This window comes from Aythya marila, assembly GCF_965140915.1.
Source record: "Aythya marila genome assembly, chromosome: 26".
In the NCBI taxonomy this organism is placed as follows: domain Eukaryota; kingdom Metazoa; phylum Chordata; class Aves; order Anseriformes; family Anatidae; genus Aythya; species Aythya marila.
The window spans coordinates 4,110,688-4,124,549 of record NC_139067.1 but is presented as its reverse complement, the minus strand read 5'-3'; the positions used below and the strand labels follow the sequence as shown (position 1 = coordinate 4,124,549).

General features: G+C 70.4%; 2 protein-coding genes across 3 annotated transcripts; one reads left to right on the top strand and one right to left on the bottom strand.

The window, feature by feature from the left end:
* Positions 1–14: 14 nt before the first annotated feature.
* On the bottom strand, positions 15–4,673 carry CAPG (capping actin protein, gelsolin like). The gene is made up of 10 exons (XM_082779634.1): positions 4,562–4,673; positions 3,991–4,041; positions 3,748–3,920; positions 3,508–3,662; positions 2,654–2,821; positions 1,872–2,021; positions 1,707–1,796; positions 1,076–1,208; positions 905–993; positions 15–823 (listed from the first exon to the last, which is right to left on the bottom strand). Exons 2-10 carry the CDS (start codon positions 4,011–4,013, stop codon positions 758–760), a joined length of 1,047 nt encoding a protein of 348 aa, XP_082635760.1. The 5' UTR covers positions 4,014–4,041; positions 4,562–4,673; the 3' UTR covers positions 15–757.
* A 1,796-nt stretch (positions 4,674–6,469) lies between these two features.
* AEBP1 (AE binding protein 1) lies at positions 6,470–13,808 on the top strand. Of its 2 annotated transcripts, XM_082779664.1 has the most exons (21): positions 6,470–6,733; positions 6,917–7,399; positions 7,633–7,704; positions 8,600–8,671; positions 8,806–8,895; positions 9,476–9,565; positions 9,686–9,775; positions 9,879–9,959; positions 10,039–10,113; positions 10,195–10,304; positions 10,410–10,549; positions 10,668–10,752; positions 10,841–10,985; positions 11,074–11,162; positions 11,256–11,379; positions 11,456–11,652; positions 11,753–11,932; positions 12,015–12,354; positions 12,442–12,581; positions 12,668–12,767; positions 12,846–13,808. In XM_082779664.1, the coding sequence occupies exons 1-21, from the start codon at positions 6,496–6,498 to the stop codon at positions 13,406–13,408; spliced, it is 3,504 nt and encodes a 1,167-aa protein (XP_082635790.1). In that variant the 5' UTR covers positions 6,470–6,495; the 3' UTR covers positions 13,409–13,808. The 2 variants fall into 2 exon arrangements, with proteins under 2 accessions (XP_082635790.1, XP_082635791.1); XM_082779665.1 differs by lacking the exon at positions 7,633–7,704.
* Positions 13,809–13,862: the final 54 nt, after the last annotated feature.

The following is a 13,862-nucleotide window of genomic DNA, read 5'->3' as shown; positions in this document are numbered from 1 at the left end:
AGGGCTGGCAGAGGGCATGGGGTTTTTAATGTCAGCCGCCGGCGCTAACGAGAGACCTTCAATAAGGGGAAGCTGAGCTGGGCGTGGGGCTCGGTGCTGGTTTTGCAATGGGTGAGGAGCTGCGGGTGCGCTGCGCCGAGCGGGTTCGTGCGCCAGGGGGTGAGGTTAATTAGGTTGGTAATTAGTATTGGTGCTGGAGATGAGGCTAACGAGGGAGGGAGGTTTGCTCAGAAGAGCAGCCAGAGACCACGGCTGCAGTGAGCAGTGGGGGTGGGGGGGTCTGGGTGCACAGGGGACTGTGGGGGCGTTTTGGAGACCTGGGGACACTGAGAGCAAGGGGGTGCAGGGGACACGGGGACAGCAGGGTGTGGGGACAGCAGGGTGAGGGAACCTCGAGGGGTGGCAGTGGGACACAGGGCTCAGCATCGGGCCTTTATTTGCCAGGGCACGGGTGCAGGAGGGGGGTGGCACGTGAGTACGGCAGTGACGGGGCACCGGGGTGGCACGGGGACGGGGAGGTGGCAGAGGTACAGCAGCAGAGCGGGTGGGGAGGGGGGTGGCAGGGGACAGGCGTGGGCACGGGGACAAAATGGGCTTGGGGACAGCAGGGGATGGGGCACGGGGGTGGCAGCGGCGTGGGGATGGGGTGACAGCAATGGCACAGGGGTGGAGATGGGGGGGGCAAGGGGGTGGCCTGGCCTTGGAAATGGCCCCGGGGGGTGGCAGGGGGACGTCCTGGCCCCACGGTGTCCCCCCCTCACTTCCAGTCGGCGAAGAACTGCTTGAAGAGGGGCGTCTCGCGGCCCTGCGGCAGGATCTCCACCTGCGGGACGGGGACACGGTGGGGATGGGGGGCGAGGGGACGTCACCGTGGGCCCCCCCCCCCCAACCCTCCTGTGCCCACCTGCGTGCGGGGCGAGTAGCCCATGCGGGCGATGGTCTGCTCGGCCACGCTGAGAGCCGCCTGGCGCTCCTGCTCGTTGGCTTTGCGCCCTGCGGACGGGGGACATCAGCCTTGGCTGGGGGGGCCCCTGTCCCCTGCCCTGTCCCCCTCCCCGTCCCTGTCCCCAGGCACCTTTCCACACGTAGACCTTTCCCCCGGCGCCCATGTCCAGCACGAAGCAGTCGTCGGGGCAGAGCAGGCTCTGGCTGAAGGGGCTGCTCCTGGACACCTCGGTCAGGTCCATGCGCCCCGTCGCGTCCGATACCTGCGGTGGCCGGGGTGTCACCGCCGTGGTGCCACCACCAGGCCACCCCCGTGTCCCTCTGTATGTCCCTGTGCCCCCTGCACCCACCACAGCATCCCGTGGCCATGCCCAGCCCTGTTTCCCCCCCCCTACGGGGGCCACCCCAGTCTCACCCGGCCCCTTGGCCACCGCAGCGTGCCCCAGCTGTGCCCAGAGGTTTGTGGGGTCACCTGGAGACCTCCAAATCTCACCACGCTGACCGGAGCCCCATCACTGTCCCGTGTCCCTTAGTGCCACATCCGCAGCTCCCAGACCCCTGCAGGGTTGGGGACCCCACCACTCCCCCCGCAGCCCCCTCCAAATCTCAACCACCCTCCCTGTGAAGAAATTCCTCCTGACGCCCGATCCAACCCTCCCCTGCTGCCACGAGCGCCCGTGCCCTCACGTCCCATCCCTTGCCACCAGCCCCCATCCCCTCGGGACCACCACAGCACCCCCAGCCCGTGCCCAGCCCCTTGCCTTGTAGAGGACGGCCGTCCCCGCGCTCTGGTCGGCCACCGCGTCCTCCTCGGGGCTGCCCTCCTGCAAGCTGGGCTTGGGGCCCAGCACCTGTGGGACGAAGACACGGCGTGACAGAGCCTTGGGGTGGCCACCCACGTCCCCTCGCCTCCCCAGGGCACCCACCTGCAGCATCTCCGGTGGCTCCTCGCCGTCCACCACCACCTCCAGCCGGGCCTTGCCACCCCGCTCGCCGTCCCGGATGGCCGCCGCCAGCTCCTGGGCCCGGCTGCGCTCCAGCACGTTGCAGCGAGCCCCGCACCAGGTGAAGATGGTCTGGGGACATGGGGACACCGAGAGGGACGGCGGTGGCGGGGCTGGTTCACACCAGCCCCGGGGCCACCGTTATGTGTCACCGGGTCGGGGCTGGTCCAGGGGGGGACGCCCAAGGGACGCCTCGATAGATGGACACCCAGAGGGACGGACGGACAGCCACGTGGATAAGCGATGGGTGGGTGGACAGATGGACGGACGGACAGATGAGGTGTCCCAGTGGATGCCCAGGACAGAGGAACAACCCAGCAGACTGATGGTGAGAAGGACAGACAGACACCCCAACAGCTGGACACCCAGACGGACAGGAGGACACCCCCCAGACATGTTCAGGACAGACAGATACGGCCACCCAGGACAGGTGGACACCCAGAAAAACAACCAGACGGAAACCTCCGGACACACGGACACCTGGAAGGTCAGACAGACACCCCTAGGGATAGACAGACACCCCGACAGACAGACAGACAGACACCCAGAAGGACAGGTGGACAACCCAACACTCTGCTATGGATGGAGAGCCGCCCCGAGGGGCTGATGGCCCCCCACGGCCATACGGACACCCAGACGGACATGGGGCACTTGCACCAAGCAGGAAGGGTCTGGGGGCCGGGGTCGGGGTCGGGGCCACCCACCTCACCCAGGTCGAGGACGAAGCAGTCGCCGGTGTTGAAGCTGGCCCAGCTCAGGTCCCGCTCGGTCGCCCGAATTTTCTTCCTGCCCTTCACCTGGTAGAGCCGGCGCACGGGGCCGGGGCCAGCGCCGGGGCGCACGGACCTGAAGGCCGAATCCACGCCGCCCTCCTGCAGGCACGGGGTGCTGAGCGCCCGGCGGGGACACCGACCCCTAGGGAGGGGTGGCCAGCACCCGTGGGGGGTGCCGAGCGCCTAGGAAGGGTGCTGAGCACCCAGCACGGAGACTGGGCATCCGGAAAGGATGCTGAGCGCCGTGGTAGGGATGCTGAGGGGCTCAGAGGAGGTGCTGAGCACCCAGGGGTGATGCTGAGCACTGCGGGTGGGCAGCACCCAGCAGGGACGCCACGTGCTTGGTGGGGAGCAAAAGGGGTGGGGGGGACACTGGGGGGCTTGGGGGCATCCTGCGCACCCACCACGGATGCGCAGCACCCGTTTGGGAAGCCCAAACACCCACCGGAGTTGCCCAAGCACCCACTGAGGATGCCCAGCACCCATTTGATATCTCCAGCAGCCATTTGGGATGCCCGGCACCCACCACAGATGTTCAGCACCCACCGGCCCACTGGGGATGCCCAGCACCCATTTGAGGTGCCCAGCACCCACTGGGGATGCCCAGCACCCACTAGAGATGCTCAGCACCCACTGGGGATGCCCGGCACCCATATGAGATCTCCATCATCCCTTTGGGTTTCCCAGCACCCAGCGGGGATGCCCAGCACCCACTAGAGGTGCCCAGCACCCACCGGGGATGCCCGGCACCCCTCTGGCACCCTCGGGCTCCCGACGCCCCGTACCTGGTAGGTGACGCCGCGGGGGAAGTACTCCATGAACTCGTCGGACTCGTTGCCCTGCACCTCGCGGTGGGTGACGGGGCGCTCGCCCAGCGCCGCGTTCAGCTGGGTGCAGAGGAGGGCGCAGGCGCCCTGCTCGTCCTGCGACGCCTCCCGGCCTGCGGCGAGGAACGGGGAGGGGGCTCAGCGGGACCCCCCCACGTCCCCACACACGTCGTGTCCCCCCCCTTACCCCGCGCTCACCGATCCAGAGGTGCAGGTGGGCTCGCTCCTCGGGCCCCAGGTGCAGCACCAGGTAGGCGTCCCCCGAAAAAAAGGTGCCCCAGGACACCTCCGGCACCGGCACCGGGCGCAGCTTCTCCACCCGCCAGATGTGCAGCCCCGGGCGGGTGGGCACGGGGCCGAACGGGGAGCCGCTGCAGGGAAAGGGGGGGGCGTCAGAGGGGGTTTGGGGGGGGTTGAGGGGTTTTTTGGGGAGTTCGGTACCTTTTGGGGAGCGCCGTGTACATGGTGGCGGCGGGCTGAGAGCGGGTGGTCCTGTGGGGAGAGGGGACGTGGTGAGGGACAGACGGACAGACAGGAGGACAGACGGACAGATGGGAGGACAGACAGACATCCTCCCCCCTATACACAGACAGATGGGCGCCCCGACAGGGAGGTGGGCGCCCCGACGGACAGACGGACACCCCAGTGAGCGGCCACCCAGGAGGACAGCCGGACAGACAGACAGACGGATGGACGGACAGCCCACCGGACAGACGCGCCGGACAGACGCACAGCTGGACAGACGGACAGGTGGGGAAGGCGGACACACCCCGACGGACGGACGGACACCTGGGAGGACGGACAGACGCCCCAGCAGCCAGAAGCCCCGCGGGGCAGGGAGCCCCCGGGGACAGACGGACAGACGGACGGACGGACGGACAACCCCACGGGCACACACCCTGCCTGCGGGCACCCCAAAAGACACCGCCCCCCCCCTTCTCCCCTTCCCGGACAGACGGACAGACAGACGGACGGACCACCACCACCCCCCCCCCCCGCGACAAGTGGACACCTGGACGGCCGGACAGCTGCCCCGACGGACAGACGGACACCCCCCGGACACCCCCCGAGCCGTGGGACACCCGGAAGCCGGGGCCGGGTGGCGCTGACTCAGGCGGCAGGAAAAGGGTGGGGACGGCGGGGGGGGGCCGGGCCTGTCCCCGCGTGTCCCCCCCCCCCGGGGGCCCTGCTGATGCCCTGGAGCCCCGACGGGGGGGTCGCTGTCACCCGTTGTCCCCAGGGGGGGGTCCCGGCCCCCTGCTCCTCTTGGGGCTGGTCTGGGGGGGGCTGGACTGGGAATGGGGGGGATGCGCTGGGAGGGGCTGAACTGGGAGGGGCTGTACTGGGAACTGGGGGGTGTACTGGGAGGGGCTGGACTGGGAAGGGGGGGGTGTACTGGGAGGGGCTGGACTGGGGACTGAGAGGTGTACTGGAGGGGTGGCACTAGGGGTTGTACTGGGGGAACTGGACTGGGAGGGGCTATACTGGGAACTCGGTGGGGGGGCTGTACTGGGAGCTGCACAGGGGGCTGCACTGGGGGAGCAGTACTGGGAACTGGGAGGCTGTACTGGGAGCTGCATGAAGGGCTGTACTGGAAACTGGGGGAGCACACTGGGAGCTGTACTGGGGGGCAATGCATGGGGGCTGCAACAGGAGGGCTATATTGGGGGGGGGTCTACATGGGGGGGCATACTGGGAGCTGCACGGCACGGGGAGCTTAATGGAGAGGGGTGCTGCACCGGAGTGCACTGGGAGGCACTGGGCGGCACTGGGCGGCACTGGGAGGCGCTGGGCGGCACTGGGCAGCACTGGTTGCCGCAGGGCAGCCCCCCCCCCCACCAGCCGCCCCCGCCGCAGCGTGTCTGGTCGGTGACTCACGGCCGGGCCGGGGGCCACACGTGTGCCGAGCGCGGGGCTCAGCCCGGCCACGTGGCCCAGCCCAGCCACCGCGGGGCCCGGGGAGCCTGCGGGATCCTGCCGGGGCCTGGCGCGGTGCTGGGCCGGCAGGAACGGGGCACGCGGTGCCGTGAGGCCCGTCCGAAGCGGCTCTGGGTGACGGGGACAGGCCGGTGCCACACGCTCGGTGGCCTTGGCGTGGCCGTGCCGTGGCCGTGCGGTGCCGGTGCTGGGTCCCGTGCCAGTGCCGTGCTGGTTCCTGCACAGAGCTGGTGCTGAGGCAGTGCCAGGGCTAACTGGTGCTGGTCCTGCACGGTGCCGGTACCGGTGCCAAGGCAGCACGGCTCCTGCGTGGTGCTAGTGCCATGCCGTGCCAACGGTGTGAGTGCCAGCTGTGGTGCCAGGAGGTGCCAATACGGTGCCGGTGCCGTGCGGAGCCAAAGCAGTGCCATGCCCACGCAGTGCCGGTGCCGTGCCATGCCAACGCGGTGCCAACTCAGTGCTGGTGCTGTGTGGTGCCAGTGTGGTGCCGTGCCGTGCCGTGCCGTCCCAACGCGGTGCCGGTGCTGTTCCCGTGCCAAGGTGATGCCAACACGGTGCCAGTGCCGTGCCAGTGCGGTGCCAACTCAGTGCCAACGAGGTGCTGGTGCCGTGCCGTGCCGTGCCAAGGCGGTGCCGGTGCCATCCCCGTGCCAAGGTGATGCCAAGGTGGTGCCGGTGCCATCCCCGTGCCACCCCCGTGCCGTGCCAACGCGGTGCCAACGCGGTGCCGGTGCCGTTCCCGTGCCAAGGTGATGCCAACGCGGTGCCGGTGCCGGTGCCATGCGGTGCCAACGCGGTGCCGGTGCCGTGCCACCCCCGTGCCACCCCCGTGCCGTGCCAACGCGGTGCCAACGCGGTGCCGGTGCCGTTCCCGTCCCCCCCCCCACCCCCAAACCCTCCCCAAATCCCCTCCCGGTGCCGCCCCCGGCCCGCCCCCTTCCCTCCCCTGCCCTCCCCCGGTGCTCGGCGGGGCCGTGCCGGTGCTCGGCGGCGGCGGCGGCGGCGGCGATGGCGCTGTCGGGGCCGCCCCGTTCCTGCCTCCTGCTGGCGGCCGCGCTGCTGCTGCCGCTGCCCGGGGCCGCCCCGGACCCCGCCGCCCCCGCGCTCACCGACGCCGAGATCGAGGAGTTCCTCAGGGGCTTCCTCGGGCCCGACGGGGACCGAGACGGCGACGGCGACGGCGACGGGGACGGCACCGAGCCGGGCTTCGCCACCGAGCCGGGCACCGGCACCGGGCTGAGCACCGGTGAGGGGGCGAGGGGGGGCTGCTGGGGCTGCCCGGTACCGGGAGGGAGCTGGGGAGAGGGATTGGGGAGGGGGGAACCGGGGGGTGCTGGGCTGGGGGTGCTGCGTTTTGGGGGTGCTGGGTTGGGGGTGCCCGGCTGGGGCTGTCCCTAACCCCCCCCCGACACGACCTGGACCCCCCCAGACCCTCCGGGGCGGCTGCCGGAGCCCGAGGCGCCCAAGAAGGGCCGGAAGGAAAAAGCCCCAAAACCCACCAAGAAGCCCAAGGAGAGAGCGAGGGGCTCCAAGAAGGACAAGGACAGGGACAGGGACAAGGAGCGGGACAAGAGCAGGGACAAGAGCAACGACAGGGACAAGCCCCCCAAGAAGCCCAAGGAGAAGCCCCCGAAAGGCTCTGAGAAACCCCAAAAAGGCTCCGAGAAACCCCAAAAAGGCTCTGAGAAACCCCCAAAAGGCTCCAAGAAGCCCAAGGAGAAGCCGCCCAAGGAGAAGCCACCCAAGGCCACCAAGAAACCCTCGGGCACGAGGCCCCCGGAGCCACCGGACACCCCCTGGGAGCCCCCCGTGGCCCCGCACCCCCCGCGGGGCGAGGACAGAGAGGGGACGTCCCTGTCCCCAGGGCAGCCGCGGGTCCCTGAGGAGGAGGAGGAGGATGGCAGAGACCGAGGTGAGCGGGGGGGACACCGGGGGTCCCGTCCTGTGCTGAGCGCTCGTCACCGCGTCCCCTCGGCTCCCCCGCTGCTTTGTCCCCGGGGGGGGCGCATGGTGTGGCCGGGGCCACCCCCATCCTGCCCCTTGTCCCCCGTCTCCTCCCTCCCTGGGGTCCCCTCGCTGGGGGGTGGGCTGGGGGTGGGCTGGGGACGCCGGCGCTGCCACCCCTCTGCGTGTCCCTGTCCCCAGGGGGGCTGGAGGAGCTGCCGACCGAGCGCTGGGAGCTGGGCGGGGAGGACTGGCACCCCGCTCCCGAGGCTGGTGAGAGCCCCAGGCCACCCGCTGCGTCCCAGTGCCACCTCCCGGCATCCCAGTGCCACCCTCTGATCCCCGGTGCCCCCTCCCTGTGTCCCCAGTGCCACTCCCTGGTCCCCTCTGTCATCTCCCAGTGACTGCTGCCACCTCCCGGCGTCCCAGTGCCACCCTCTGACCCCCAGTGTCCCCTCCCTGTGTCCCCAGTGCCACCCCTCTGGTGCCACCTCCCTCCATCCCAGTGCTGTCCCCTGATCCCCAGTGCCACCTCCCTGTGTCCCCAGTGCCGTTCCCTGATCCCCTGTGTCACCTCCCAGTGACCTGCTGCCACCTCCCTGCTTCCCAGTGCCACCTCCCTGTGTCCCAGTGCCACCTCCCTGCATCCCAGTGCCCCCTCCCTGTGTCCCCAGTGCCACCTCCCTGCATCCCAGTGCCCCCTCCCTGTGTCCCCAGTGCCACCATTCTGATCCCTGTGTCACCTCCCAGTGACTGCTGCCACCTCCCGGCATCCCAGTGCCACCCCCTGACGCCCAGTGCCCCCTCCCTGTGTCCCCAGTGCCACCCCTCTGGTGCCAGCTCCCCGTGTCCTGGTGCCACCTCCCTGCATCCCAGTGCCACCTCCCCGCATCCCAGTGCCACCTCCCCGTATCCCAGTGCCACCTCCCTGCTTCCCAGTGCCACCTCCCCGCATCCCAGTGCCACCTCCCCATGTCCCAGTGCCACCTCCCCGTGTCCCAGTGCCACCCCAGCATCCCCGTGCCACCACCCCACGTCCTGTCACCGCCTCCCCTTGCCCTGCTGCCACCTCCCTGCCTCCCGACGTCACCCCAGCATCCCCGTGCCACCACCCCTGTGACCCCGGTGCCACCCCAAAGCGTCCCAGCCCCCCGTGTCCCCCCCGCAGAGGTCCCCACGGAGCCGGAGCCACCAACACTCGACTACAACGAGCAGCTGGAGCGGGAGGACTACGAGGACTGTACGGTGCCGGGGGGCAGGCGGGGACCCACGGGGTCCCCTGGGATGGCTGGGGGGGGACACACACACAGACGTGTCCCCCCCCTTCCCCTCCGCCTCGCACCCGCTCAGTCATTGCCCCCCCCCTGTCCCCAGTCGAGTACATTCGGCGGCAGCAGAAACCCCGCAAGCCCCCCAGCAGGAAGAAACCCGAGCGAGTCTGGCCCCAACCGGAGACGCCGCCACGTCAGTGGGGTGACAGGGGGACAAAGGGGGGGGGTCCCCAGCCCCGGGTGGGGGGCGGCATCGTTTTGGGGCAGCCCAGGGCTGGGATGGGCATGGGGACACTGTGGATGGATGGGGAGCATGTGAGGGGTGCAGGGGACACCGTGGGGACACGGGGACCCCAGAGGGGTATGGGGACGCCACGGGGGCTCGAGGGATCCCATGGGGACACGGGGGCTTATTCAGGGCCATGGGGACCCCATAGGGGAATGGGGACTCCACAGGGGCTTGAGGGATCTCAGGGGGATATGGGGACCCCATAGGGGCTTGAGGCATCTCATGGGGCCACGTGGGCTCGTTCAAGGCCATGGGGACCCCATAGGGGCTTGAGGGGGCTTATGGGGACACGGGGGCTTATTCAGGGCCGTGGGGACTGCAAAAGGGGCTTGGGGACCTCATGGGAGCTACAGGGGACAGAGAGGAGCCCAGAGGGGCACGGCAAACCCTACGGAGGCACTGGAGACCCCGTGAGGATACAGCGACCCCACAGAGGCATAAAGGACCCCACAGGGGCACCCCCAAACCCTCTTGCCACCCCCAGCCAAGCCGGAGGAGCCGCCTGCACCGCTGCCTGCCCCCGTCACCGAGGGGGACTACGAGGAGGGCTTCGAGCGACCCGACTACGATGACCGTGAGTGACGAGCTGGGGGGGGGGACCAGGGCACCCCTGCCCCTGCTGGGGGCTCTGTGGGGCCGCGGGCTGGCCCCCCAGGTCCCAAAGGGGCGTCCCAGCCCTGTTCCCACCCCGCAGTGGACTACGGGCTGCCCCCGCCGCCCAAACCCAAGAAGCAGCCGGAGAAAGAGGAGGAGATGGAGACGGACGAGGAGAAGCTGAAACCCTGTGAGGGGCTGGGGGGTGGCACGGCACGGCCCCATACCCGTCCCTGTCCCCGTCCCCGTCCCTGTCCCCGTCCCCATCCCCGACGGCCGCTGTCCCCTGCCAGGGAAGCCCAAGAAAGGCGGCGGCAGCAGCAAGGAGGAGGAGGAGGAGACCTGGGTGGAGGAGAAGGGCCGGGACCGCAAAGGTGGGTGCGGGTGGGGGCCCCCGCCCCGTGTCCCCCCCACACCCCGGCTCTGCCCCCTCACCTTGCCCCCGTTTTCCAGGAAAACCCAAAAAACCAGGGGGGAAGAAGTGGGAGACGGACGAGGACGAGTGGGCACCGCCGGAGGAGAAGACAAGTGAGCGTCCCCGTCCCGGGGGACAGGTTACTGTGCTGGGGGGGGGGGACACTGACGTTGTGCCGTGTCCCCCCCACCCAGAGTGTCCCCCCATCGGGCTGGAGTCCCACCGCATCGAGGACGACCAGCTCCTGGCCTCCTCCATGCTGCGCCACGGGCTGGGCGCGCAGCGCGGCCGCCTCAACATGCAGGTGGGCGCCCGTCCCCGTCCCCATCCCCGTCCCCATCCCCGTCCCCGTCCCTATGTGGTGCCCCCCCACCCCATGCCACCTTTGCTGTCCCCTCGCCGTCCCCAGGCGGGCGCCAACGAGGACGATTTCTTCGACGGCGCGTGGTGTGCCGAGGACGACAGCCGTGCGCACTGGCTGGAGGTGGACACGCGCCGCACCACCAAGTTCACCGGCGTCATCACCCAAGGGCGCGACTCCCAGATCCAGTAAAGGGGACGGGGACGGGGACAGGACGGGGAAGGGGTGTGGGGTGGCCCCGGGGCCAGCAGCGGGGCGGTGGGGGGTGGCAGCCACCCCCCACGCACCGTCCCCTTCCTCCCGCAGCGAGGATTTTGTCACCAAATTCTACGTGGGCTTCAGCAACGACAGCCAGAGCTGGACCATGTACACCAACGGCTACGAGGAGATGGTGCGCGGCCTTGGGGGGGGTGGGGGGTGGCTGGGGGTGGCTCTGGGGACCCGCTGCCACCCCCCCCCCCCCCGTGTCCCCTCCCCAGATGTTTTACGGCAACGTGGACAAGGACACGCCGGTGCTGACCGAGTTCCCCGAGCCCGTGGTGGCGCGCTACATCCGCATCTACCCGCAGACGTGGAACGGGAGCCTCTGCCTGCGCCTGGAGGTCCTGGGCTGTCCCCTCTCCAGTAAGAGGGGGGTGACGGGGAGGGGGGACACAGCAGGGGGGTGGCAGCCGCTCGGTCCCCAGGGCCACATCGCCGTTCCCCTCCGCAGCCGTCAGCAGCTACTACAGCCAGCAGAACGAGGTGACCTCCGCCGACAACCTGGATTTCCGCCACCACAGCTACAAGGACATGAGGCAGGTGAGCGCGGGGGCACCCCAAGGGGCAGGGGGGCGCCGTCCCCGTCCCCGTCCCCGTCCCGTGCCCCAGCGCTCGCCCCCCCTGTGCCCTCAGCTCATGAAGGTGGTGAACGAGGAGTGCCCGACCATCACCCGCATCTACAACATCGGCAAGAGCTCGCGGGGGCTGAAGATCTACGCCATGGAGATCTCCGACAACCCCGGCGAGCACGAGACGGGTGAGGCAAAGCAGGGGACGTGGGGACACGGGGAGGGGACATGGGGACACGGGTCGTGACGCTGCCCGTCCTGCAGGCGAGCCCGAGTTCAGGTACACGGCGGGGCTGCACGGCAACGAGGTGCTGGGCCGGGAGCTGCTGCTGCTGCTGATGCAGTTCCTCTGCAAGGAGTACCAGGATGGCAACCCCCGCGTGCGGAGCCTGGTGACCGAAACCCGCATCCACCTCGTGCCCTCCCTCAACCCCGACGGCTACGAGCTGGCCCGCGAGGCGGTGAGCAGCGGGGACGGCACCAGGGTGGTGGCACCGGGGTGGTGGCACCGGGGGACATGGGCGCCACCGGGGGCTCACCGCCGGTCCCCGCCACCCGCAGGGCTCCGAGCTGGGCAACTGGGCGCTGGGCCACTGGACGGAGGAGGGCTACGACCTCTTTGAGAACTTCCCCGACCTGGCCTCGCCGCTGTGGGCCGCCGAGGAGCGGAAGCTGGTGCCGCACCGCTTCCCCAGCCACCACATCCCCGTCCCGCAGCACTACCTGGAGGAGGACGCCACGGTGAGCCGGGGGCGCCCGGCGGGGTCGGTGGTGGTGGTGGTGGGGGGCGAGGGGCCGGGTGTCACAGCCCCCCCGTGCGCAGGTGGCGGTGGAGACGCGCGCCGTCATGGCCTGGATGGAGAAGAACCCCTTCGTGCTGGGAGCCAACCTGCAGGGCGGGGAGAAGCTGGTGTCCTACCCCTTCGACGCGGCCCGGCCCCCCAGCGAGACCCCGGCCGCCCCGCGCCCCCCGGACGACTACGAGGACGACAACCCCGAGGTGCACGAGACCCCCGACCACGCCATCTTCCGCTGGCTCGCCATCTCCTACGCCTCGGCCCACCTCACCATGACCGAGACCTTCCGCGGGGGCTGCCACACGCAGGACGTGACCGACTCCATGGGCATCGTGCAGGGGGCCAAGTGGCGCCCCCGGGCCGGCAGTAAGTGGGGCCGGGCAGTGCCAGCGAGCCGCCGGGTGGGCGAGGGTGACCGCGTGCCAACGGGGCCCTCGGCTGGGTTTTTGGCAGCCCTGAACGACTTCAGCTACCTGCACACCAACTGCCTGGAGCTCTCCGTCTACCTGGGCTGCGACAAGTTCCCGCACGAGAGCGAGCTGCAGCAGGAGTGGGAGAACAACAAGGAGTCGCTGCTCACCTTCATGGAGCAGGTAGGCGCGGGGCCCTGCGTGCGCCAGGAGCCGGGGGCGGCCCCGCCGGCTCCACGCGCTCCCCTCGCCCCCTTTCCTCCGCGCAGGTTCACCGCGGCATCAAGGGCCTGGTGACGGACCAGCAGGGAGAGCCCATCGCCAACGCCACCATCGTCGTGGGGGGCATCAAGCGCAACGTCAAGACAGGTAAGGGGCCGGGGGGAGGCGAGGGCGCCGTGGCCCCGCTCCGCAGCCCCCCCTCTCACCTCCTCTCACCGTCCGCAGCCAGCGGCGGGGACTACTGGCGCATCCTGAACCCGGGTGAGTACCGCGTGTCGGCGCGCGCCGAGGGCTACAACCCCAGCGTCAAGACCTGCAGCGTCTTCTACGACATCGGGGCCACCCAGTGCAACTTCGTGCTGTCGCGCTCCAACTGGAAGCGCATCCGCGAGATCATGGCCATGAACGGCAACCGGCCCATCCGCCGCATCGTGCCCGGCCGCCCCATGACGCCCCGCGAGCGCCTGCGGCTGCGCCAGCGCCTGCGGCACCGCATGCGGCTCCGGCAGCAGATGAGGCTGCGGCGCCTCAACGCCACCACCACCGCCGCCGCCGCCCCCGGCCCCACGGCCCCCCCGGTGCCCACCACGGCCCTGCCCGGCCCCTTCAGCAGCACCACCTACGCGCCCTGGAGCCAGGAGCCTCCCACCGCCGGCACCTGGGAGATGGAGACCGAAACGGAGGTGGTGACCGAGCTGGTGACGGAGACGGAGGCTTGGGAGGTGGGCACGGGGACGGAGCAGCCCTTCACCACGGCCGAGACCTACACCGTGAACTTTGGCGACTAGGGGACGCCCGTCCCCTCGCTCCTGCCTCCAGGCATTCACTCTTGGTTGAGTTTTACCCGCTGCAGGCGCCGCCACCCGCTTCCGCAGCGCTCCTCGCCCGCGCCGGGCAGGCTGCAGCTCCCACCCGCCTCGCTTGCCAGGACCACGGCCACGCCACCCCGATGCCTGCCCCGAAGGCCGGCAGCTGCAGCGCGTCCCCCGGGCTGGGCTCGGGCTCAGACGCACGGCCCCGGCCCCAGGGACCCGGCGGTGCCACCGCGGCCGGGCGAGGAGGACGCAGCCCGGGTCCCCGGCACCGCGGCTCGGCCGGGGCGGTCGCGCTCCCCAGGGCAGGGCCCTCGCGGCGCCGGCCCCAGTCCCCTCCACGCGGTTTTGTTACACGAATAAACCAAGCTGTATTGGTAGCAGCGCCACGTGGCTTCTCCCAGCGGCTGCTGGCTCCGCGCGCCGGCAG

Excerpts from the sequence above, each read along its gene's own strand:
- CAPG (XM_082779634.1), bottom strand. The coding sequence starts at position 4,013 with ATGTACACGGCGCTCCCCAAAAG. Across the intron at positions 2,022-2,653 it reads TCGTCCTCGACCTGGGTGAG|ACCATCTTCACCTGGTGCGG; the intron begins GTGGGTGGCCCC and ends CCATGTCCCCAG. Across the intron at positions 1,209-1,706 it reads GGACGGCCGTCCTCTACAAG|GTATCGGACGCGACGGGGCG; the intron begins GCAAGGGGCTGG and ends CGGCCACCGCAG.
- AEBP1 (XM_082779664.1), top strand. The coding sequence starts at position 6,496 with ATGGCGCTGTCGGGGCCGCCCCGTTCCTGCCTCCTGCTGGCGGCCGCG. Across the intron at positions 8,896-9,475 it reads CCAACCGGAGACGCCGCCAC|CCAAGCCGGAGGAGCCGCCT; the intron begins GTCAGTGGGGTG and ends TGCCACCCCCAG. Across the intron at positions 10,753-10,840 it reads CCAACGGCTACGAGGAGATG|ATGTTTTACGGCAACGTGGA; the intron begins GTGCGCGGCCTT and ends TCCCCTCCCCAG.